Here is a 26,276-nt window from a genome sequence, read left to right as displayed (position 1 = left end):
AAAAAATTTACATATATATTTAATTATATATTATCATAAGAATAAAAAAATATAAATAATCATGTAAAAAAAATGACCGTACAAAAAAAAAATTAGACTATAATAAATCAAAACTAAAGTCAGCTACTAAATCCATACTTTTAGTCATGAGCTAATGAGATGTCAAAATTGTGTGGGCAAATGATTTGCAAAGGGTTTAAGTGTGCTTCCCCTAAAATTTATCAGAAACCCCTCCGTCTCTGTTAAATGCAAGCCGAAACAAGCACTGCAAACTGAATAGTGAAAACCAGTAAGCTTGGCCGGCAACTGAACCGAACCAGCAATGGTTTTCACTTCTTGTTCTCTCTCCGCTTCCAAGCTTCTTCTCCCACCCACTCCCAACAATCCCTTCCCCACTACTTCTACGTCTATTTCTTCTTTGCCTTCCCCATCTGCTAGACTCAACCGCCAACGATTCTTGTTCTCTTCAGCGGCATCGGCGTCGGCGTCGAATGCCCCGAAGGAGGGAGGCAAGAAGAAGGAGGAGGAGGTCGAGGAGGTGGAAGTAGAGGAAGAACTGCCGTGGATTCAGGAGAAGGCGCTCGACCTCGTGGAGTTCACCGGGTCCGTTACGCAAGCCTTGCCTGGTCCGCGTGTGGGCCCCACATCACTGCCTTGGATCCTCGCCGTTCCCCTTGCCTACGCCGGCATCACTTTTGTCATTGCTTTTGTTAAGACCGTTAAGAGGTTCACTTCTCCCAAGGCCAAACGCCGCAGACTGGTTTGTCCTTTGCTTTTCTCCTTTCATTTATTCTCTGCTCCAACCAAGTGGAATTCGCGTTGACGATTCACTTCTCGTGGTTCACCATTCGTCAACGTGAATTCCTTGTTACTTATGGGTGAGTCCCCAATCTAGGATTGAATTGATGGTATATAACTGAGTGCAGTGAAATGGGGATTGAGAGAGTGGAATGGAGGCATAGGAGTAGGGTTATTTTTCCACTTTATTGTTGTTTCTATTAACAAGACACGAAGATTTAATAGAATTGAAAAGAATCTATTTGCTTACTAACCTTTTCATTTCTCTTAAGCTCTATTTTACTTCATCTCTTTGCTTAGAAGTATCATTGTTTGTTGGCAATTTGGTAATTATATATCTACTTCCGTTTCAGGTTGGGAAAAATGCAACACTATGCAAGTCACTTGATGAGTTATTTCAGAAAGGAAGAGATCAAGTCAACATTGTTGCACTCAAGGAACTTGAGAGTAAGGTGAGATACTTATAGGGAATCATCATGCTTAAGACTGTTATAGTGGTACTTTCATATAATGAAATCTTTTTTTTTTTTTAAGAGAAAAAAAGGGGGGGGGGTGGAAATAATTGGTTGACTTACTAAAACTTGGGATTTTGGTAAGCTATAACAATGAGTAATTACTGCTTATTGAAATTTTGAATAATCATGTTATCTTTGGATTTGCTTCGCAGATGAAGTGTGGTTGACTTGACATGTTAAATTGTAAAGTTGACATATCACATACCCACAATGCTAGTCTATTCTACTATTTATTCTAGATTTTGGTGTGTTTTTGTGGCAGTGTCATGTCTTCATATGTGCCTAGAATATGTGCTACACTACAGTTGGTATCATTTTTTTGCTTTACAAAATAAGAAGAATCATGTGGAAGAAAATGTACCAAAACTTGTCATTTAGAAAAGACTATTATGGGGGAAAATATAGAATTTTATGATGCTTTGATGTTTAACTTGTTAAGCAGAAAAGGGTATTAGGAGAAACATTTTCTTATATGGTATAGAGTAAATGAGTTAACTGTTAGGTTTGCAGTTTCTCTAACTAAAGGATATTAAATCTTTGTGAATCAAGGAATATTTGGAATTCTGTTTTCTTGATGGGAAACATTTTGAACCAATTTTTTGTTTACTGGTTTCCCATGATATATGTGCTAGTGTATATGTATCATTTGAGTTAATGTAACAACTGTGAATTTGTATTCAGACAGGTTTTGATCTGGAAGAAATTTTGCGCAAGTATATCCGGTATGCTTTGAATGAAAAACCATTCAACCCTGACATGGTGGCTGATTTAATTCAGTTAAGGAGTGCTTCTATGTTAAATGATTCACAAGTTGCTGAGATTCTAAATGAAATTTCACGACGAATTGTGCGAGATAAAGGTAATACATTCTCAACATTTGACAATATTTTTTTGAGTAGTCTTAGTGCTTGGTAGCATGGATATACATTATTCCAAAATCCAATGGTATTGTGTTTTAGTATAGTGGATGTAAAATATCTTGAACCTATGAGTGTTTGACCTTTAAAGTTTAAACTAGCAAAACCACTCACTGGTAGCATGATTCTGGTGGCTTAATTCGAAAGATTTTGAATGCTGGAAGTGCAAAAACATAAATTAAAATTCTTAATTACCTTCTGGGCTTTTTGACATTTAGATGTTACTTGTAAGATGTTTAGGTAACTAGCTCATAAAATAATTCGGAGAAATTTTATTTGATATTGTGTGAATTTCCCTTTGATTTGTTTGCCGTAAGGTATGACTGGCCTTCTGCCAAATTACTTGTTGAAACTGGTTCTGGCCATTAGTTTATAAGTTTCATTAACTAGTTGACCACATAAGCCTTCCGTTGTTCCTTGCATTACTCTCGCTTACTCATTATGGCTTAAGTCACCCAATTGAGTTCCAGATCTGCTTTGACACTGCTTTCACCTCCATCATTATTTAATCTCTTGCTTTCTGCTGCATGTTTATTCAGTCACTCTCCGTCTCCCAAACTGCCATGGTATCCACTGCTTTATGCATTTCATTTCCCTCTTTATCCCTTGATGCATCTTTCTTTCTCCTTGCATAAACTCACGTAACCTTGGCCAATTCCTCACCAGCCCATTTTCCTATTATCCTCCTGCATAAACATTAACTTAATAAACATTATTGAATAAAATTATAATTTTTTTTGTTGCTGAAGATAATTTATATATCATAGATTTGAATATCTTTTAATAGGAATTACTTGACTGATTTTTGAGTAAAATATTATACACATCCCTAGATATATAAATAAGCTTTCCTCTTGGCCAGAAATTCCATCACTATTCTTAATAAAATTAATTCACTGAGCATTTGGCTGCACTTAATCTGGTTGATGGTTAATTGAAAACCAAAATGAATTTTTGCATGAGTCTACTGTATCTGGGGTTTGCAATGAGTTCAAGTGGCTTGTAGTTGCTCAGAGCTTGCCTCATGATCGGTTCTTCAATCAACTAGGATCATGTTTAACGAGCTCAAGTCATTGAGCCTAGAGGTCTAAATTGGTGAAACTTGGTTGATTGAGCTCAAGTAAATTGTAAGCTTGGAGTGAGCCAAGCTTGACTCATGAAAAAAGGATCACTTTCTATTGTGCCTAACTGAGGTAGGCCTAGCTCTAGTCCTGCTTAGTCAAACCTATCTGCAGTTTAAGTTCACTTTTATTAATTTTTATGGGTGTTCAACATACCACAATTTGGTTCTATGAAGTGATTCTTTAGTGCAACTATGTTTTGATAATTAGTTGTAGACTTGTAGTGGCTTTAGTATTCCATTTCTCATCCTTTATTATAACCTTGCTATCTGGTTCTTTGAAGCATGAGCTGGACTTCAAATTTGAAAACAATATTAATATGAAGTTACAATTCTATAATCCACATTTCTGTTTTTCAGTAAGTAGAATATTTGGGTTTTAAACATACCCTTGTTTTCTTCTGAAACAGGTTTGCCACTACTGTTAAATTTGTATTCAAATCTTACATGCTTTGAAATAATAGCAACCTTGAAAGTCAGAAAAAACAGATACTTATTTTGAGAGAGAGAAGTGGTGTCCCTAACTTCTCCTTATTTCATATCATTTATGGCATAACATCATTCGTTTATGCCCATTTTTTACTAAATTACATTGTTCTATGTTAGGACATCATTATATCTGTTCTCTACTTACATTACATTTGAATTATTTTTAGGTCCTGTTGTGATGGAGAAAGCAGGCTATACTGAAAGGGGTTTCAAGAGAAAATTAGCAGTACAAGCCCTCTTTGGAAAGGTCTTCTATCTATCTGAGGTAAGTCTGCACAGTCAATTTGATACAAATTTAGTTTGCTGTGCACAAAATGTGATTAGTGTTCAGTGCCAATGTTCCCTTGTACTATTGGGTACTGACCTTTACATTGGTTCCATGACCTTAAAGTTAAGGGTTGAGGTGGGGAAGAAGGAAAGAGAGGATAGACACTCAAAATGATGTTCTCAATTTATATTGAATTATTGATGGTGATCTCTGATCAGATACAAAATAAAAAGCACTTACCCCATATATACTAATACCAATACCAATACCAAAGTCCTAGTTGTAACTGAATAAGGAAACCAATCATGAAAAAATGTAAACAATTCCTTCGATAATCTATGTTTAAGATTTATATATTCAGTTATTTAGGGTTAAGAACCAGAAAAAAGAGAGATCACAAATAAATAATGATGAACAATTACTTGTTCAACAATTATTAGGTCCCGATAATACTGAGGTTTAATTACGATTGTTCAGTAATATATATATATTAAATTTGGCTCTTTATAAATTCCTCTATTTGATTATTCTGCTCATTAGTTTTTGTTGTAAACTTATAATACACATGACATGCAAACTGTCATACAAGGAAGTGGTTTTGTGCAGTAGAGTAGCTTTAAAGTTGCCAGATATAGGTACCTAAAAGAGTCTAGGAGAAAAGAGTAGATATCATAGATGTCAGGATAGCCCAATAAGTAAAGGTTGATAAAGAAGAGGTTGTATCTTTCAGAGTCTTCATTTTCAACCTGCTGGTGTTGACTCATTATCTTCTATTTAGATTGGCCAAACTCTAGTCATAGAATTTTAGCAAGAATGAGTTTGCATTGTTAATGACTATTAGATGGATGAGTGGTCTCCTCCTCCCCTTTGATTTATTCAACAAGAAATCCTTATTATTGACAACTTCTAGCGAAATTGAGTCGAAATTTTCTGGCTATGTAAATATTCTTGGGTATATATCGTCAAATTTCAACTTGAGGATAATGTAATTGTTTATCTGAAGTTTTCTAATACTTTATTACATAATATCTAATATTCATACTTGTAATTTTGTATGTTTTGTTGGGTTATGAGTTTATTGAATTAGTTTTGTTATTCGTTCCAGCTGCCGGAGTTCTGTTCAAGAGATAGTTCCTTAGTCGTCAAGGAAATCTTCGGAGTTACAGAGTATGTTTTACATGCTTAAATGTTACGGGTCTTTTACGTCATAACTTGAATTACAAAGTGCGAAGAGCCATTGTATAACATATTACTTCTAACTGCGGTTGTAAATTGTGGTTGGACTGCATTGTGGAAAATTGGGCGAAAACATATGTGAAACAGCCACAATCGCCGCTGCAATGGGATGCAGTTGGCATTGCATTGCGGTTGTAGACTGCAAATTAAAACCATGCTTATTACTTTTTTTTCTTTTTCTTTTTCTTTTTTATCTTAAATGTTTCTTAGTGAACTTGGTATTTCTATCAGCATTTTGCATAAATCTATTTCAGCATTTTTCCATGCACACAGGACTGTGTAATAAAATTGAACTCGAAACACCTATTAAATATGATCTAATATTGTTCCTTGGTTTTCCTTTCTTTTCTCAGTGAAGATGCCGATAAACTCCGGATACATACCGTCTCTGATCATGGCAGTATGGATGCACTTGAGAGGATGATTGATTCTGGTGATGTTTCAGATTCAGAAGATTCCGGTGATGTCTAATTTGATGATTCCTCTTGATACAAATCATGTTAGTGTTCTGCGTTCCAAAAGGTTAAAGAATGACCTGGTTGATGCAAATTGTAAAATAGCATCCTCCACCATCCCAAAATGGAAGAGTTTTCATTTATTCTACTACCTTAGCACTTTCAAGATCCCGTGAATCACTCTGGCCTTCGTATTTTTTATATAACTTGTAGATCAGTTTTAGCATCGATGTTTTTGTATGGAGAAACGGAATAAAATGAAATCGTTTGAACATGGACGTAGTATGATATGGTACTTTGTGTCAACATTAGATTGATCAAATTTGATGTCTCCACTTTCTGTTATATATTACAATAATTTATTTATTTATTTATTTATTGTTAGTTTTTTCATATTAAAAAACAAAATATATGCCAACTATTTAATATTTATTACAAAATAAAAGGATTTAATATTACATGATAACTCATTACGTATTGTTAAATGTTGACATTTTTGAAATAGAAGTTATTACATTATCCAATTTCATAATTGTATAAACAGTTAAAAAGTTTATTAAATTAGGAAAAAATGTGTAAAATAAATTAATGATTTTGATCGATGATATTTTATATTATTAAACCGTATTAAAGATTTGAGAGATAGAATTCTAGTGCCAATGGGAGATGGAAGAACAAAAAGAGAATCCTAATGACATAAGAGAGAGATAGAGAGATCTAAAATGCTCAAAGTCCCAGTGAAGATTACATTTCCAAATACACCACCAACTTACTTAGACCATCTAAAGTACCTCGTACCAAATTACCAAAAGAAGTACCTTAGACAATAGAAAATAAAATATAAAACAAGACAACCCAAAATAAAAAAGAAATTAAAAGAAAATAGCATGACAATAAGAGTAAATAAAAAAACAAAAATAGACATAACAGACGGTAAAAGTACCAAAACAGTAAACCAAAATGTGTAAGAACAGCACCGCACAAAAAACAAAAAAGTATAATAAAAAGATCGTAAGAGAAAATAAAAAAATAAGAATAAAGACCTTCAAATTGTTTTATGTTGCATTCGATTATTATTATGATGACTGTTTTGATCTTCGTCTGTGACTCTTATGACTTATTGTCCCATAAAACGGTTTAACGTTTTTAGTCTAGTAACAAATTAAGCACTTTATAGCATGAGTCAGATCTTGATTGTTCCTGGTGAGACACATTGGCAGTGGTGTACATTCGTAAATAAATTGATTGTTTTATTATGTGAAAATTTTCAGGTTTCATTATATTTATAAGATAATTTGAAGTTCCTTATGTTAGTTATTGGAGAACAATTTCTGTTGATTATAGTCTTTTCATTCCATTCATCTCTAGCTACTAATTTGTCTTGTTCATTCATAGAAAATTGAGAGCAGTAGGAATAAAAGAAGGATAACCTGAAATGGCTATGCATGCAACAACCAACAAGGCAGAACCACCAAAATGAAAACACAGAAATCAGACAACTAGTTGTATCCCCTCCTTCATTTTCCATAAAGAGAGGTTGAGAACTCGTTGATATTCTTCAGCTGCTCTCAGTGGCAAACAAGTCTCACATCGCCCGAATTTTAAGAAACCAATAATTTATATATCAGAGGCAGACAAAGGGGCTTGTCCCTTCGGGGACATCCGATAAAATTGGAACGATACAGAGAAGATTAGCATGGCCCCTGCGCAAGGATGACACGCACAAATCGAGAAATGGTCCAAATTTTTTTGGTCCCCGTTCTACTTCATTATGCAAAGTTTCCATGGCAGAATGCAACGACATCTGCTTTTATTTTTAATTTTTTACCTGGCTCTACATCTTATTGTCAATGGATGGCGGAATTATTGAACGACACTGTCTCTGCTTTGTCGAAAAAATATAAAAAAAGAAATTTTGGGTCTGTCAGAACACCGTGAGACCATCTTGACCACAAGGTCATGGCAAGTACGATCCTCCAACATCCAGCTGGCACGCAACTGAAGTATTAATCACGCTCTGATCTCACGGTCATTGTTCATCCACCAGACTTTGGTTCCTGTCTCCTTAAGAACTCAAGGATACAGCTGTACGAGCCTATAGAACAGATCCTGTTCAAGTAAGGTCGTGCCCATTGCTTGTGGGTTTAGCTATAAAACCTACTTCTGGAAGGTGAATGCTGCCAATGTAAGACTAAGCTTACTCTTTCGAAATTCAGAAAATCTTAAAATTTAACCACATTAGATACAGGCAAGGCAAGATTTTGTTTCTCCGTAATTCTGTTTGTTGCCTGATTAAAATGCATGCGCAAATTAAAAATGTGTGTTGAACCCTGCCGATGCTTCTCTCTAACACTATGTCTGATATGTACATGTGTTTAGTTCTCAAGTCTCAAATAACTTGGGCACAGAGAAGTATGGTTAGGGAACAGCATTGATGCTCAATGAAGTGAACAACAGCATGAAATTAGCAATCGATTAGTTTTCAGTTTTAATTCTCATCTAAATCCACGACATTTTATTTATTCATACCCTGTGTGCATAGTTTGTTAAAAAAAACACACTGATTTTGACTCTTAGTCCTTTTCATAAAATGGCACTCCCTTTTCTCTGAGTCATATCTAATAATCAATATCAATAATTACATGTATTTTTGGATAATTGTGTTAATACAAGAACTAATCGTTACACTATTAATCACGCTCTGGTCACAAAGATGCAGATATACGAGCCCTTATACCGATGATTATCATTCATATCAACCCTCGTTTTCTCTCTACCGATGTGCCACTGTGGGACTATTATACATACTAGCTGTCCACCCGCGCCTCCGCGCGGTAAACATGGAAGAAGTAATGCTTCGTATTGGCAAAATTTGTATCGACATGTGTGAGTATGAATAACAAAGTTTGAAACTTAATTTTAATATTTATTAGGGTTAATTTGAAGATGATAAGCTTGCGATGTAGTACATTGCAAAGCATTAATGCCATATAATTATAATGGAGTAATAGATTAGACAATATGTGTAGGTCATAATTGGGAATTATTTATACAATGAGTTTGTCGTTATGGCTGTATTAATAGACACAATTTATGATAAGAAAATATTTGTGTGCGTGTTAGTGTTTGATCAATTATCGACGCATTTCATATTTGTCATGAATATTTGTGAAAGAAGTTGGTTGGATGAGTTGTTTTTGCAAGTGATTCCAAAGGTATAATGAATCCATTATATGGAACCTAATATTAAAAATGATAAATATATTTATAGACATAGAGATCATACATGGTTTGCTCAAAATGAACTTCTGAAGTTGTGTAAACAGGCCATCCCCTGAAATGATATCAACAATGAGTTTTTAGCATGTTGAGAAAGGTTACTTTTTTTTTGTTAGAAATGTCAAAAACAGAGGATACATGAAAAGTGACAATTTTTATATGCAATTACTTTCGTAAATTATTGGTGAAGTTATGAAGATAGCTTTATAGAATGTAGGATTAAGGGCTAATTGTTATTATCGATAGAAGAAAATATTAGATGTAGTTGACCTAAGATAACAATATAGATATAGAAAGACATATATAGAAATGGGATTGTAAATTTGAATACGATAGTTGTAATATGGTAATCTGGAAGGTTTGATGTTACCTGATTATTTAGTCAATAGAGTATGCATTTTCAGAATGAGATGAAATGTTCCTAAAGACTTCGTAATAAACCACATTCCTTGTTTCAGTTGAGTTGTTTGAATCATCATGTGAGATCACAATCTTCAAACCATTTTTACTTGTGACGCGCGAGACGGCAACATAAAGCTGCCCATGTGTGAAGACAGGGTGTTTAAGAAGCAATCCAACCTGATTTAAAGATTGTCCTTGACTTTTATTAATAGTCATGGCGTAGGACAGTATCAGTGGGTATTGTCTCCGTTGAAATTTAAAGGGTAATCTTACATCAGAGGGAGTCAAAGTCATCCTAGGAATGAGAACTTTGTCACCAGCGTTGTCTCCTGATAACACCTCTGCTTGAATAATCTTTTCTCCTAATTTAGTGATGACTAATCTTGTGCCATTACAAAGTCCTGCTGAATGATCAATATTTCGAATAAGCATTACAGGGCATCCCTCTTTAAAATTGAGCTCATGATTTGGAAGACCTGAAGTTTTGATAGTTGCCAAAAATTCGGGAGTGTGAAGATTGTCAAACGTGTTATTACCACCTTTAAAGGAAGCTGAGTTACAACTTAGGTATGTTTTCATTTCGTGACTGTTCAAAGAAAGCATGTAGTGATTGACCTCTTCAACGATGTTAGTAGTTGGAGCTAATATTGCGCGACCTTGAAGATGACTAAAATCAGTCGAGTCTTTTAAGTAATCACCATAGATAGCTTGAACAATTGCCTCAATTGGATCATCAAATTCCTTTATAAGAAGCTCAGGTGGAATACTGATTACACTGGCACTATCTTCTAAGTTTCCTAGTTTTCCATCACCCACATCAAGAATCCAATTTGCAAATTTCCTTAAATCTTCAATGTTTTCATCTCCATTAGTAACTCTTAGACGCATATTTTGTGTTAACCTAAGTAGCTTACATTGTTGCCAAAGATAGGATGAATTGATTGATGCATTAACAATATCCTGCCTAGATCCTTTTGTTATCACTGGAAGTATTTGCCTAAAGTCTCCACCTAGAACAACTGTTTTTCCTCCAAAGCTTAATCCCGAGCTTGATTCATTGTTAACTCGTAACAAATCTCTCATCGTTCGATCTAGTGCCTCAAAACAGAATCTATTCATCATAGGAGCTTCATCCCAAATAATTAACTTTGTTCTTATGATTAATTCTGCCAAAGGAGTACCTTGTTTGATATTGCAAGTGGAATATTCATCTGGTGTGAGAGGAATTGCAAACCTAGAGTGTGCTGTTCTGCCTCCAGGCAATAAAAGAGATGCAATACCACTTGAAGCCACTGCTAACACAATTTCACCTTTTGATCTAAGTCCAGCTGCAAGAGTTTTCCAAATGAATGTCTTCCCAGTGCCACCATGTCCATATAAGAAAAATAATTGGCCACAATTCGAGTTAACTGCGTTAATGATCTGATCATGCACATGTCTTTGCTCTGTCGTCATTTGTAGTAAGTAATTTTCATATTGCTGAGCCAATGAACGTCGATCATAACGAAGCTCATCCATGATTAGTTTGTTCCGGGAGGCACCTTCTCTTACAGATTGAGTTATCTTGATATTGGGAAATGGCATTGTTGGGAAATCTCGCAATGATTTGCCATTGTGATTAAGATTTTCTTCTATCTCAAGTAAAGTCAACTGAGATAACTCGTCATCTGTCAAAACCATATCTGTATTGTATATAATGAACTATAAAGTTAGATACCATATGATATAGTATTATAGACTATTGTACAAATAAGCATGGTAATATTCCCAGAAAACTCAAATAATGATAATATATATTTAAGTAATTCGTAATCAATGTTGGTGATTGAGATGCAAGCAAGATATAACATGTTTCATGATTAATAATAGTTTAAGACAAAACCTTGTAATTGAAACATGTTCATGTGATTGTGAAGAATTCCATCAGCTAGCAAAGTCCAGCACTTGCTCCATACGACTTCTGGCCGAACCATTGAGTTTGACCATAATAGAGTTGCAAAAAGCTTCCGTAAATAATGACCAGATCCCCAATGGCTTGCTTCTTCAATGGCATCGATGTATTCTTGATCATCATCTAATAAGCCTCTTGCATAGCATGCATCTCTAAATGATGAGTACACAATATCCCTGTATGTTCTAAGATCTTTATAACTTGTTGGACCCTGAACAATGTTTAACAACATTCTAAGATAGTATAATTCTCCAGATGTTGGAGGGACAAAAAAGAGCCTTCCAATAACAGCATTTCTTTTCCTTGGTTCCCATATCCTGGCATTGCGCTTCCAAACAAATTTACTTGGGAACTCATTGTAAGTTAGCTGTCTTGCAATCTCGTATTTTTTATTTGCCTTGAACCACGCGACAAACATAGATTCTCGAACTGTCGCTTTATTTATAGTAGTTGACAAGTCATCTTCGTCTGCAAAGAGCACTGTCTGCTCATCTGGTAAGTGGAAGCTCAATCGTTCAACTGATGGCTTTCGATAGTGAATATTAAAAGCAAATATTCTCCATGCAGATTCACATGGAGAAATATACCGGCAATCATAAAACAACTTAATCTCATCAACAGGCTTAACAGTGGGATTATTGTCGTTTGAACTTGAATAAAAAGAAGCTGTCACTCGATCACTTCCCTTGTTAACATACTTAAAGAGATATTTTATGGAACGCGATTGATTGCACCATTCAACATTGATATGAGCTCCATATTTTAACAGCAAGTATCGATTATGCGGCACCACATAACGATTGTCTAGAGGAATTCCAGAAATGTCAATCGTTCGGCCATCATTGCGACGCCTATAAACTGGATATCCATCATGATCTACTGTCGTAAATTCAATAAACTTCTTCGGAAAATGTCGAGAACAACGTCCATTATCCATGCAAGGCGAATTTTTTCTAGCAATACCACATGGACCATGCATCATTTGACTCTTTACTGCTTCATAATATTTTGGGTCCAAAGTTGGATCCGGAATCTCAGCTGAAATAATCCTGTCAATATCTTCAGGAGCAGGAAACTTATCTTGAGCAGCGAGAAACAATAATATGTGTGCATGAGGCAATCCACGCTTTTGGAACTCAATTGTGTATATAACTGCAACGAAACAATTTGCAATATGTTAGTTAACCTGTACTTAAATAGCATGAAATGTTGTTATGATTAAACAAACTTTCTTGCATGTTACCTGCAGTCGACTTTCCGAATAATTTGTTTATGTGAATATCCTTAATCAACTTGTCCAACTTTGCCTTAAATAATCTGCAAACAGTATCAGGCCTATCTTCTGGCTTTAGATTATTCTCCTTGCAATAACGTTGAATCTCTTCCCATTGAGGATTGCAGGTAACTGTAATGAACAAATCTGGATACCCAATAGACCTGCATATTGCCATAGCATCTTGGTAATTTTGTATCATGTATCTGGCTCCCCCAGTAAAGGTTGCTGGTAGGACAACGCGTTTGCCTAGCGAGGCTGCTTCTGTTTCTCCATTAAGAACTGCATCTCTAAGGCCCTTGTAAATTTCAGCTCTTAGCTTTTTTTGCTTCGTATAGACGTATTTCAATCTTGCTGCTTCAACCATTGAGAATGCATCGACCAGGAATTGCTGAAACAGACGCCTAGAATATAGTAAAGCACCTTTGCATGATTGTCTGTGCTGAACTCGGAATGCAAAAAAGTCCCGCATACTAATGTTTGCATCTTCAGCATTTGTATTTTTTTGTGGCCTATTCAATGGAATATTTTCACGCCAACCATCTTCCCCGTATGGAAACAACAGAGGATATTGTAGTGCCAAGTATGATGGATTTAGTTCTGAAACTCGCTGTAGTGCTCCTGATCTCGTTTCAACAATGATATCTCTCTCTTTCATTGACGCATCAAAATCTCCCACCACCAACCCTGCAATCTCATCAACAGACGGCAAATTATACCGTCTTCCATCCTTGCCTCGCTTTCCAATCAATTTAAGTCGAATATCGCGAATTGGATTGGATTTCATAACTTCGCGCATCATTCGGAATGTCTTTGCCAGCACGTTGTGGGTGTCAAGCATCTTCATAAGGTCAGCCACAATGGTTTTGTCTAGATGATCTGTGCTGTTATCAGAGCTGCAGTTCAAACAACATAATGATTATTAACTATAAATTGTCACTTAAGGTTCCAATCATTTTTTTTGGAATGTAGCTTTGTCATGGTTAGGTACCTAACAACAGCAGTTCTATTGTTGATTTCATTCTGTGTGTCATAAATATATAGTTGTGCAAATTTGGCAGGACTTCCCTCTTGTGGTAACAAACTACCCATCAAATGATAGTTTTGGCCATGAAGTAGGAATGTTGGCGGTCCTTTGCTGTGGTTAATGGATCTGTCAATCTTTCCGCCGAAAGACGTGAAAGCAAACATACTATTGTATGTACGGGTGTTCTTCTGAAAGTGGATGGATTTTTCATCACAACCTGATAGTAACTGATGAAGAATTTCCGGAGGTTGTTGGAGTACCGGTAATTCCACCTGCCCTTGACGACAACAGAGGCCAAATTTTGGAACTCTCTCATGACAGTGCTTGTTTAGGCGTTCTTCATACCAGAATGTGGCTCCACAATGTTGGCATTGATAATCAGGGTTGCCAAAGTCAAGATATGAGACTTCTAAAATAGCTAACACATGTTATGGTTATAACGGTTTCGGCTTGGTATAAAAATCAGATTGACTAAATGCAATACTACCTTCAGTGATCTCTTCAAGTTCATTGTCATCATCACAATGTTGTTCTGCTTGGCCTGCATCTAATTAATGAATATTCTATCAGTTGGGTGACTTCATAGTTTAAAATATGATATTAAGTTCCACAAATACATTGTTTTGTTTTAATACCCAAAAATAATGGTGCTGTTCCATAAATTTTGGGTGCACACCTGCTGTATCTTCTTCTTGAACTGTTTCATCTGCCTGAAGGTTTTGACTTGGTACTTGTATGCTATGGGCAAACTTCCCTCGTGCACTCGCTGCAATTTTTTAAGAAGCAAATTACTTTTTTTTAAGTTAATATAAAACAAAAAATAATGATAATTTTCACTTGTATTATGTGGTAGCTTAACACACTGTGGCAGAACTTCAAAAATATTTTTTAGGAGGCTGAAACTTTGACAAAGGAAATACATAATTTTAATGTAAACGGAAACAAAATTTTCGACAACAACTTTTTCAAGTTTTTCACTAAGAGGATAATAAATGAATATTTGTATAAAATAATTTAAAATAGTACTCTTGAAGTATTGAACGGTTTAAAATATTCAATAATTAAACCGAAACAAAATTTCTTTTAGTTAGAATGATAAATATTAAAAATGATATTATTTATTGAACATTAAATATATGTGTTAGAAACAATTTGATTAAAAAACTAACAACGCAAAAAATATCACCAAATTAATTACAGATAAAATAATAATTCAATTTCTTAAAGATGATACAAAAAAATGTAATTACGGAGAAATGATTTTCAAAGATTAAAAATGTAAAAGTTGTAACTTATGAAAATTCTCCATTAGTCTACTGCTAATAAAATCACACCAATAGTTAAAGAATATTTAAATATTTTGCGTAAAAAAAAATAAAACCAATAAGAAATAAAATAGCATAAAAAAATAAAGTAACTATCATAATGATTATGAAGATGAATTTTGTTGTATCAAATACTTTATAAGAGACCATTTTAGTTAGTGAATTAGTCCGACGAATTTGAAGAAAAATTGTAAGATAGCCCATTAATGTACCAACTTTGAGAAAGAATAGATAGCTGATGAATGTACAAATTTGAACAAAAAGCATAGTAAAAATGGAAGACTTTAAGACTCCAACACAAGACACTTAGTACAGTGCACACAAATTTTGTGATCTGAACTCTAATTATATTCTATATAATTTATTTACTAAAGATGCTATAAAAACTTTGGGGGCCATGGTCCCCCATCGTGCACACTAAGCTCTGCCATTGCATGTATATCATGTAGCATGGGAACTGTTAGAATGAATAGATTTATAGTAAAACAACAAACTAAATAAAGTTAACTAAAAAAGTAGCTGCAGAGTAATGAAGGAACTTGCATAACTCTGGTTCTAATATGTGTATACTATGTAAATTGGGCAACCTAATAGTTTAAAATATCATGTCATTTTCCACAACTATATTTTTTTGTTTTAATACAATAAAATATAATAATGTTGTTCCATAGACTTCATTAACGCACCTGCATCATCTTCTTCGCCAACTGTTTCATCTGTCTGAAGGTTTTGACTTGGTACTTGTATGCGATGGAAAAACTTTCCTCGTACACTCACTGTAATTTTTAAGAAGAAGATTATTTGTTTTAAAGTATGATGTTAGGTTCGACAAATACGTTGTTTTGTTTGAATACCAAAAATAATGACTTTGTTTCATAAATTTCAGTTACGCACCTACTTCATCTTCTTCTCGAACTGTTTCAGCTGTCCTCATGTTTTTACTTGGTCCTTGTATGGGATGGGTAAACTTTCGTCGTGCACTCGCTGTAATTTTTAAGAAGCAGATTATTTGTTTTTAAATTGATATAAAACCAAAATTAATGATAATTTTTGCCTGTAATATGTGGTACCTTAATGCACTGTGGCGAAAGTTCAAAAATATTATCGAGGAAGGCAAAACTTTAACATAGAAAATACATTGTATTATTTCTATAGAAACAAAATTTTCGAAAACAAGCTTTTAGAGTTTGTCACTGAGATGATAATAAATGAATAATTTTATAAAATATTTTAAAATAGTACTGTTGGAGTCTTGAATGGTTTAAAATAGTCAACAATTACACCAGAACTAAATTTCTCTTAGTTAGAATGATAAATATTAAAAAATTTTATATTTATTGAACATTGACTATATTTTTTAGAGACAATTTAATTAAAACACTAACAGAGCAAAAAATTATGCCAAATTAATTAGCGATAAAAGAATTATCCAATTCATGAAAGTGATTTGTCATGCGTTCATGCAGCCTACGCATAATGCAGATACGTATGATATTTGCTATTATGACTTGATATCAAACCTTTCTTAGCTCTGATTGATCGATCTTCCACTATGGCTGGTGTAGCAATATGATTGTTAGTTGTGGTTGATTGCGTTTCATGATGCGGTTCTCCCATGTTGAGACATTGAACACATTGAATTGAATCCGACAGATGTTCGGATTGTTCCCGAGCATGAGTTGGACGGAAAACTAAAGCATGCAAGGAACGTTGTTCGGTAATTATATGAAAATGTGTGAATGACTGAAGTTTTAATGGTATTTAGTTTCATTTGGTTCAATAAGTAGATAAAGGAATCACCTGGGGTGGCATTATTTTGCCTGTGAACTACACAGATAGTATGTTGCTCTGTTGCTCTGTTTGAACTGATTGTCTTGCCAAGTGATGTGTGTGCAGTTATAGGATCACTTTGTTGTCCTGTATTATTGTATATGCTGAGTTATATTTCCTATTCACATGATAACATCTACTCTTGCAAGACACATCATAAAAAAATATAGCAACTTCATGTATTATTTCTATGGATTTGACCTCTTGCCTTAGTACTACAAACTAAAATATAAACCACATTTTTTGAGTTACATGAAAAGGCTTCTAGTTTGAATGTTACATAGCTGGAGCACAACAATTAAAACATGCCTGTGAAGTTTGGTGTGAGTGGCTTCCTTTTGAGGGATGTCAACTTTTCCTGAAGCGTATGAAGTGAACCCTTCGTAGTAGTATTTGGCCAGTTCTGGAGGCAAAGATTTTCTGCAAATCAATTCAATATTAGTCGGACATGTTTTTGAATAGATGATTATACCTGAATAAAAAGTTCAGATTAAGATTTAAGATACCTTTTTGCCCGTCTTCGCTTAATCTCCTCCTCTTTTCAGCCAGGATAAGATGCCTGTGTTTCCTTGCTTCCTTTGCATTGTATAGATCCATAGTATTCCAACAATATGCACAATAGTGTTGTGTTAGTCCTTAGAGGAATCTGCAAGTTCAAAGATATGTGAAACTTTAGCAATGTAGTGTGGAAAAAAAAAATTTCTATGAATCTAACTTTGTGCGAATTTTTTTAATGAGTTTTGAGAATCCTAACCTTGAGACCAAAGGTGTGAAGCTATCTGTCTTGGATAGATCCCTCCACTTTTGGAGGTAGAAAATTGTCTTATTGACTATTTGATGTGACTTGTCCTATCTTGAGAAGATTAGCTAGACGTGGGTACATATATTGGGGAGTTCATTGAGTATATGACTATATTAACCACACATGGACTCCTTCACTACATATTCACGTGACATTTAGTAAACTTGGTGGTAGTGTTTCTTATTTTATTAATTATATAATATCATATAATCAATAACTATTTTGTGTTTTTTCAAAAGATCTATTATTATTATTATTATTATTATTATTATTATTATTATTATTATTATTATTATTATTTCTTGTAATAATATTAATATCTACCGATAAATGGTGATTATACTTATTTTTTTGGTTATATTATTCCACAATATTTATAACATTAAAATATTAAATTTATTTCAATATAATTTAATTGAAGTCTAGTTAAATAAATTCAATCTCTCAACATCTGAATGAGTAGTTTTAATTGTTTAATATTCAATTTAGGTTTCAATTAAGTTTCAAAACATTCAAAATAATTTTTTTTATTTTCTTTTGAATTAATTGAATTTTAAGCGTTGATTGTCAAAACTATTATAATTACTTTACTAATATATCCAGATTAAATTTTTATTATAAGTTACTTGTACCTTTAATTTGCATATTTTTTAAAATATGTATTAGATTATAATTAAATTTTTCTATATTCATTTATAATTTTATATATTATTTGATTAAAAAATATTAATATTGATTGAACCACGGTTGGAGTGGTTGAACCGCTAAACAAATGAATCAATAATGAAATCGGTTTGATGATCGGTTCGATTTTTTAAATATTGGTAAAACTTTGTCATTTAATTTAGACTTCTTTAACATGAGCTCATTATTGGTTTAATATGCTTATATATTAAGCACCTTAGTACATCTCATTGTATGGTTACATACTTACATACCCAGTGGTATCACAATATACAAATAGCAAGAATTTAACAACACAGATGACACGAATAATCAAAATATTTTATTTTTTAGTGCATTAAACAGGGAACAACCCATAGCAATATTCTGTGATGAATTTCAGCTCAACTTCCTGGCCCCAAATTTTGTATTTCAAAATTCTCCTTTCATACTGAACCTCTTCTCTAAAGCTTGACATAATTAGCTCATTTATAGGTCTTCCTGTGCGGATGCTATCGTCCGCTAACGTTATCAGATCTTTGCTCACAAATAATAAGGGATTATCATATACTCTCAAGCCACCGAGCTTGAACAAAGACGACCACGTGTAGGAGTTTTCTTTAGTCTTGTTAATAGCCCACAAACTTATAGTATAGTTATCCTCTTGTCGCGGGTGGGAAGCAAAACAAACATGATTGTCAAAAATCATTAGTGATTGGAAATCAGATCTGTACCTTTCTCTGATGGGAAGGATTTGGAATTGTTGTGTTTTTAAGGATAAGATGAGGATGTTTTTCGCAACCTGGAATTCATCCGTAGTGAAATTAATCCAGAAAATATCACCATGTAAGACAACATATCTGGGACCAATCTTTCCAATATCACCGCCCAATGCGAATGTCGATGTCCACTTAGCCTCAGCGGAAGAATATATTCTATAGTAAAGGAACTTGTTAGGAAGGTTTTTTTTGAAAGCATGACAAACGACATAATGAATACTGTTTGGAAGGTATGCAAATGCAAACACATTGATTGCCATATGATGAGTAAACTGCTTTAGCTGTGGAATTTGTTTCATTGATCGGGATAGCATGTTCCAAACCACAAGTACCACCTTTTGCTCCAACGTTGAATATTTAGCACATATGCTCCCGTTGTGTTCTCCAATGATATCAAAGTTTCCATAGTTGGGTTGGTATGGCAGTAAGGGGATGGATAAAATGTTACCTGTGGTAGGAGTTAACCTAATTATTCTGATGTTTTGTGCGGTCCAATGAGGAAAGAAAATTTGTATCAATATTGATTTTTCTCTTGTTGAACAGGTTACGTACTGCCGCCACAAAAATGCCTCACCTGTGAGTTCTTCTTTCCATTCATGTGACAACATTCTGCATCTACCAATTGTAGCAGGATCACACCTGGAAATTATATCCAATATGAGATCTTTTGGAAGCGTTGGTTGTGAGATGCAAGGAGTGGTAACTTGATTATTCATCTACTTGTTGAACAAAAAAACATTGAAGGTAGGTTGATTTGTGAGGTTATAGTTACAGGAAATAGTATTCTTAGAAGGAAGTTTGTTTGGATCGAGTGTGTATGGTTGCTCTCCTTGGCAGCAACTAAATTTTATCAATGTGTTATGATTGTATATTTTTTGTTGTGATTTTCGATAGTGATTGGCCACATATTTGCTCTATGTTGGTTTAAGAAACATAAGGAGGGGTATAACTAAGAATACAAAAAAGGTGGATACTACAATGAAGATGGCATAATTATTTTCATATGAGTATATTTCTTTTTGACCTTTGGATGATGGATTGTATGGTTAGATTTTGATATTTATAAAAGTGTTGTTTTTGTTTAAAGTGTGGCTAAATAAATAAACCACACTTTTAACCAAAGCATCTTCATAAGAAGATATTTTTGCCATCTTCATAGTAGTATCCACCTACAAAAAATTTGTGCAAATAGAAAGGATTGCTTGGGCATGCAACCAAGTTGCTATCCTACGTATATTGACATGATGGCATCGATATTAGAGTTTTTGCACTGCGCAAGCAACTATAGCATCTCTAAAATTGTAGGTGTTGCATCATTACCTACATTAGAGGTTCTTGGGATGGTAGCATGTACATAGGGATAATAGAATTATTATTAGTTTTTTTATCTTTTCACCACTAACAAAAAGCTAATTAGCAAAGAGGTGATTAAGTGTTTTTGGAAAATTTCTTTATCTATATAATAATATGGAATATGGATGGCACACGGTGATAATTTTAACATTTCAATGATAATTTTAATATTTTAATCTATACTACTACTTTTCATAGTATATATAATCATATATTAATATATAACTTTAATTACACACACTACTTTTCATAGTATATATATATTCATATATTAATATATAATTTTAATTACACACACACACACACATATATATATTAATATTCTTAATTATCTACAATTTTATATTTATTTTTGATATATAATTTTGATGCATAATATAAATAAAAAATTTATAATTGATCCATAGGTGTCAATATGAAATTGATATTTTTAAATATTTTAAAAATATATAAGTTATAATTTATTGATATAACGGTATAGATTATGTTCTATTTATCTGGGCCAGGTCGTAAGCTTTGCGTGAGTCGACCTTTACCTTAAGAGATAGGCTCGATTATTAATGAGTTGAGCCTTGAGCCAATCTCAATTTGTGTGAGTCGAGCTTCAGTCTGTTCAACCTCATTTCAGCTTGGCTCAATTCCAGCCCTAGCAATTATGAAAACTTCAAAAATATTTCTGGGGGGGGGGCCAAAATTGTAACATAGAAAAAACAAAAAAATATTGATATAAAAATAAAATTTAAATAAATAACTGCTTTTAAGTTTGTAACTAAGATGATAATAAAAGCATAATTTTATACAAATTTTTTTTTTGAAAAGCTTTAAAATCGTACTTTTCGAATACTGCATGGTTTAAAATATTCAATTATTCAATAAGAACTAAATTTTTTTAGTTAGAACGATAAATACTAAAAATTACAATTCTTATTGTATTGTGAATATTTTTTTTTTAAATTTAACTCAAAAACTAACACAGCGTAAAATAGTACCAAATTAATTAAATATAAAAGCACTATTAAAATTTTTAAAATTTATATGAAAAAATATAATAAAATTATTTACAACCTAGTTTGGAAGTTTAAAACTTTAAAAGTTGTAAATTATAAAAATGTTCCATTAGTTTACACTAATAAAATGACAGCAATAGTTAAATAATATTATAATATTTTGTGTAAAAAATAAAATAAAACCAATGAGACATAAAATACCATTAAATAAATAAACTAATTATTATAATGATTATGATGATGAGTTTTATTGAAGCAATTAATTTATAAAGGACTATTTTAGTAACTGCATTAGTCCAACGAAATTGAAGAAAAATAGTAAGAGAGCTCATTTTTTTAATCAAATTGAAGAAAAGATAAATAGTCCATTAATCAACAAATTTTGCTAAAAAAAAAGAAGTCAAAACGGATGAGTTTAAGACTTAAACACAATATACTTCATATAGTGTATAAAGTTTTGACCAAATGAATTCTAATTATATTCTATATAATTTTGTTCCGAAAGATTTTATAAAAGCTCTGGGGGCAACAACCCCATTTATTTTGAATAGAATAGTTTTCACCATCACACAATTTTGACTTTATAATACACTTTTTTCTATTTTTTTAGTACCTCCATTTTAATAAGTGAATAATTTAAGTCATTATATACTTTGTTCATGCTAGCATAATAGTCGGAATACATATAATAGTAGCTCTTAATTTTTATAGACTACTCTTTAGCTTTACTACTCTTAATGGCAACCAACACACTTACACTTCATGGAATAGAATTTCATTGGAATATTAAAATACACACAAAAAGACTTAAATTACATAGCATTGAACTTAAACTTAGTATATAACATTGGAAATAATTAAAACTGGGAAAACACTAATGTCTTTGCATCATAAGCGACATGTGAGTTAAATAAGATCTTGCCACGGTCTTTTAAATAGTAGTTGCTACATTTAATAATACACTTCACATTGTACCATCTAACACATCTAGCCTAAAACCACAAGTGATCACACTGGAAAGCATCCTTGTGAATAAACGTGCGTTGATATAAGTTGTACATGTCCAGATAGAATGGAGCATTGAGTATCTTCTTATGTTGACTTAGTGGATCAAATCTTAAAAACATGAATTGGGATGTTTCTGGACGGCGCATAAGTGCATTTCTCTCTCTGTGGGTTTTCTTTAACAAAATAAGTTCTTCTTCATGAATCAAAACAGGGTTTTCTAGGCTTCCTATGCCAGTGAATGTGAAAATCTTTTCCCATGCATAGTGAATTCCATTTTTAAGAATTCTGAACATATTTATTTCATACCCATCACGAGTATCTCTATTGGAAACCATGCAAAGAGAATCTTGATATATCAAGAGCCGATGATCATGTGACACTATATGATGTGGTATTGGTATAGTAAAAAAACTCTTGTTTGCAATGGAAAATGAAACAATATAGGAAGGATATGTTGAGTCATGCATGGACCAACTCAACCAAAAGGCAACTCCATCACTGGTCACACAATTTTGATCTAAGTTCTTTACATACTTGGGACAAGGAATAACATATTGCCAATCGGAGCTTTCAGCACAAAACATGGTTAGCCAAGAATCCTGATCGCCTAAATTCCTTTTAAATATATGAACTATTGCATACTTAGAAGACCCAGGATAGTATAGAAAGGCATACGTGAATGTGCACATAGTGCAAAAGTGTTGAGTAGGATCACGTATACTGCGTAATGTATTAGCAGCAGGATTCCATATTAATATTTGAGGTGCTTTACCTGTAGAGGAGAAACGCATACATACATTGCCGTTTGCGGTGCCAATTATTCGAAACCAACCTCCAGGATTTATTGTTACAGGCAATGCAAGCTGCATGGCTTCCCCTGTTGTAGCATCCATCTTCATGATCCAATCAGGCCTTTGATTGAAAGGTCCAAGAGTAAAATGAAGATAGATGAACTGGCCTCTTGCTTTCCACTTTGAGTGTGTCTCTTGCAAAAATGGAATCGCATTCAATTTGTCCCTCCAGTAGTGATTTGTAGCTCTGCATGCAACCAATGTTTTCGGATCACTCTTGAGAAAAATGTCAAAGATTAATTCTTCAGGAAGAGTTAAAGGGTAGGCTTTTGTGGGAGCTATGTCACTCATGCTTCCCTTTAGTTGAACAGATGAGCAGGTTAAGGTTTTTAGTGGAGATGAAAAAGTTGTGCATAAGGGTAGTGTGGTGGTAGTGCCTATTTATTACAAAACATGGAAGCTAAATCAAGAAACATTTTTCTTTTTTTGTTCGGACAATAACAATCAAATTGTTCAAAGAAGTGACATGACTTATGTAATGAAGCATGCAACCAGGGCTTTAGTATTTGGCATATAACCGGTTTGCACATAACTATTACATAAATTTTGGCTAGGAATAAATCACATGGGGCCTAAAGGATATTTTATACTATCCCATTTCTAACCTTGCCATTATGTTAACTTGTTCTCTTTATTGGAACTTATTGATAAATCATACAAAAGTTTAGAAGATGCCATTCTACTTGTCGTCTTATTTTTTTGATCCGGAACCAAATGTTAGTTTAGTTTCTTTAAGTTGAGGAATTAATTCTTCTTAGCTCCATCATATATGGGCACCTTTATCTATGCTAGTTGATGTGTATTGTTAAGGTTTGAAAATATTTTTTTTAATACATAGTTGCATGCTTTATTGTTTTATCTTTCACTACTTTTAGATAGTTCTCTTAAATGTAGCATTAGCCTTCATTCAAATTGGCAACCTGACAAATATGTGATAGATGTAAAATGAAACAGTAGATGATGCAAACTTCAAGTTAAATAGTGAAGGTGGCAAAAAGCAAATAAAGAAGCTAACTTTTATAACTTAAAAAAATAAATGATGATATAAACAACCATCTTCACCGATTAGACAATTTAAGAATTATTTTTTTATAATACTTAATTGCAAAAAATAATTAGCTGCAATTTTAGCAATTTTTTTTGATATATTTTAATTTATCTCTATTAATTCATTTTGTTATAATAATCATTACCATTGACTATATACTTAAGAGAATTTTAGATGATATGATAATGAATTTGTCGCTGCATAGTGCATAATGAAGAATTTAAAATTTTTTTTATAGTATATATAATTATATATTATATTTCTGAATGACTTAATAATTCCTACAAAAATAGTAAATAATATTTAAAAATTTAATAAATCTAGATTATAAATAATGGTATCATATCTTACAAAAATTCTACTTCTTATTTTGATATTAAGCTAACATCTATTAAGTTTTAAGTATACTAAAGGCAATGTAAGAAAGATTGAAATGACAGGAGGAAATCTTTCATATCTATCTCCATTTAATTCTTTGTCTTGAACTACTCCACAATAAGTAAGAAAAGATTTAGAAATGACCTGAAGCAATATTTCATGTCCCATCTTCATTTAATTTTTTATTTTGAACCACTTGATAATAATTAGTGAGTGCAGTGTAAAAAGAGGCAAACTAATAAATATACATATAAGTAAAAGTAGATACTTAAGTAATAATTACACCTAGCCTCTAATATCTTGAGAAAGTCAACACCCATTAGCATAGTTCATTAGCAATCAAGTAGGATGGACATAAACCAACATTAAATGTAATAACTTTTGGTAATACACTAACAACACGGTGCTTTAACATGCAAAGTATTATCCTGTTTGTGATAATGCTAGGGGTGCATGCATAGCAATATTATTTTAGTTTTGTCAAACATTTTTTAATATTATTAGGATTGTGTGTGTGTATGATAAAATCGTTTATTTCCTTTCTTCGAAGAACTCTTTGATATGATAGTAAATGTTAGGACAATTTTATGTAAACAATATTATTTTTTACTTTTTTTTATTCCAAACAACTTCATTAAGATTGATTTTGAATGCTATGTTTGGTGTGACTAATATTTTTTTTTTTCATTTATCCAAAGTTGTTTCATAACATAATCAAACTCTCTTGAGTCATTCAAAGCTGCCCTTTAAGATTTGATATTTTTAATATAACTTGCTCATCAAATACGGTATACAATTGGAAACTATTTGGCAAACTTTCACTATGTGTTGTGTCTTTCTAAGAGAAAGAAATCGAACATTTTCTTTTCAAACCCATCGAAGTATATAATCATAAAAACACAGCATAATAAATAAAATACTTTGCACCAACTCAAATACAAACCCTTACAACACAAATAAGGCAGATGAACTTAAAAATAAAGGATAAATACTACAAACGAACCAACAATGCCATGCATGGTGTTCGTTGTACAATGCAAGTCGAACCAATATATGACATTGGTGGTAACACTCATACACACTAAACAAACCACAATAAGCAAAGACATAGTTTTTCCACTAAAACCAACTCTAAATAGCACACAACCCTTAAAGCTTTAAACCCTAAGTCCTAGGAAGCATAGTTTGGAGCAACGCATGGCTATTACAACTTTCTAGGTAATCCATCACACAGGAAATAAAGTTTCTTCATATGCATGGATAGATTTAATCTTAACATAATTATCATAAAAAAACCCGATGAAGCCTCTTTCTTGTGCCTTCAATGGGGTTATATCGAACCATAAAAAACTGAGAGTACGCAATGACTTGAGCCCCAACCAGTTGTAGGTGCCTCTCCATAACTTGGATAACATCATGATCAACCATGACAGCTGGCACGTACAAAGTACCTATTCCATTATATGTAAATAGTTGTGACCAGTTAACACCTCCATGGGTGT

The 26,276-nt window shown here is 33.0% G+C and overlaps 2 protein-coding genes, 1 non-coding gene and 1 pseudogene across 4 annotated transcripts; 2 read left to right on the top strand and 2 right to left on the bottom strand.

Annotated features, from left to right (window-relative positions):
• Positions 1–128: 128 nt before the first annotated feature.
• LOC112771640 (uncharacterized) lies at positions 129–6,168 on the top strand. Its single transcript, XM_025816423.3, has 6 exons — positions 129–760; positions 1,152–1,250; positions 1,995–2,172; positions 4,007–4,104; positions 5,213–5,274; positions 5,697–6,168. The coding sequence occupies exons 1-6, from the start codon at positions 323–325 to the stop codon at positions 5,812–5,814; spliced, it is 993 nt and encodes a 330-aa protein (XP_025672208.1). The 5' UTR covers positions 129–322; the 3' UTR covers positions 5,815–6,168.
• A 1,276-nt stretch (positions 6,169–7,444) lies between these two features.
• LOC112774823 (U6 spliceosomal RNA) lies at positions 7,445–7,547 on the top strand. Its single transcript, XR_003189282.1, has one exon. It is a non-coding gene; the product is annotated as a U6 spliceosomal RNA (small nuclear RNA).
• Positions 7,548–7,716: 169 nt separating this feature from the next.
• LOC112774568 (small nucleolar RNA U3) lies at positions 7,717–7,925 on the bottom strand (annotated as a pseudogene).
• Positions 7,926–8,921: 996 nt separating this feature from the next.
• Positions 8,922–17,741, bottom strand: LOC112773214 (uncharacterized). 2 transcript variants are annotated; one of them, XM_072224281.1, is made up of 14 exons: positions 17,640–17,741; positions 17,392–17,531; positions 17,195–17,305; positions 16,856–16,972; positions 16,576–16,746; positions 15,950–16,039; positions 15,742–15,831; positions 14,407–14,496; positions 14,218–14,277; positions 13,695–14,148; positions 12,674–13,599; positions 11,362–12,582; positions 9,448–11,161; positions 8,922–9,132 (listed from the first exon to the last, which is right to left on the bottom strand). In XM_072224281.1, exons 2-13 carry the CDS (start codon positions 17,480–17,482, stop codon positions 9,456–9,458), a joined length of 5,127 nt encoding a protein of 1,708 aa, XP_072080382.1. In that variant the 5' UTR covers positions 17,483–17,531; positions 17,640–17,741; the 3' UTR covers positions 8,922–9,132; positions 9,448–9,455. The 2 variants fall into 2 exon arrangements, with proteins under 2 accessions (XP_072080382.1, XP_025674064.2); XM_025818279.3 differs by lacking the exon at positions 17,640–17,741 and having other exon boundaries at positions 13,695–14,139; positions 17,392–17,636.
• Positions 17,742–26,276: the final 8,535 nt, after the last annotated feature.

Source organism: Arachis hypogaea, chromosome 18, assembly GCF_003086295.3.
Source record: "Arachis hypogaea cultivar Tifrunner chromosome 18, arahy.Tifrunner.gnm2.J5K5, whole genome shotgun sequence".
In the NCBI taxonomy this organism is placed as follows: domain Eukaryota; kingdom Viridiplantae; phylum Streptophyta; class Magnoliopsida; order Fabales; family Fabaceae; genus Arachis; species Arachis hypogaea.
Note: the sequence above shows the minus strand (reverse complement) of the source record. Positions and strands in the feature narration are given on the sequence as shown.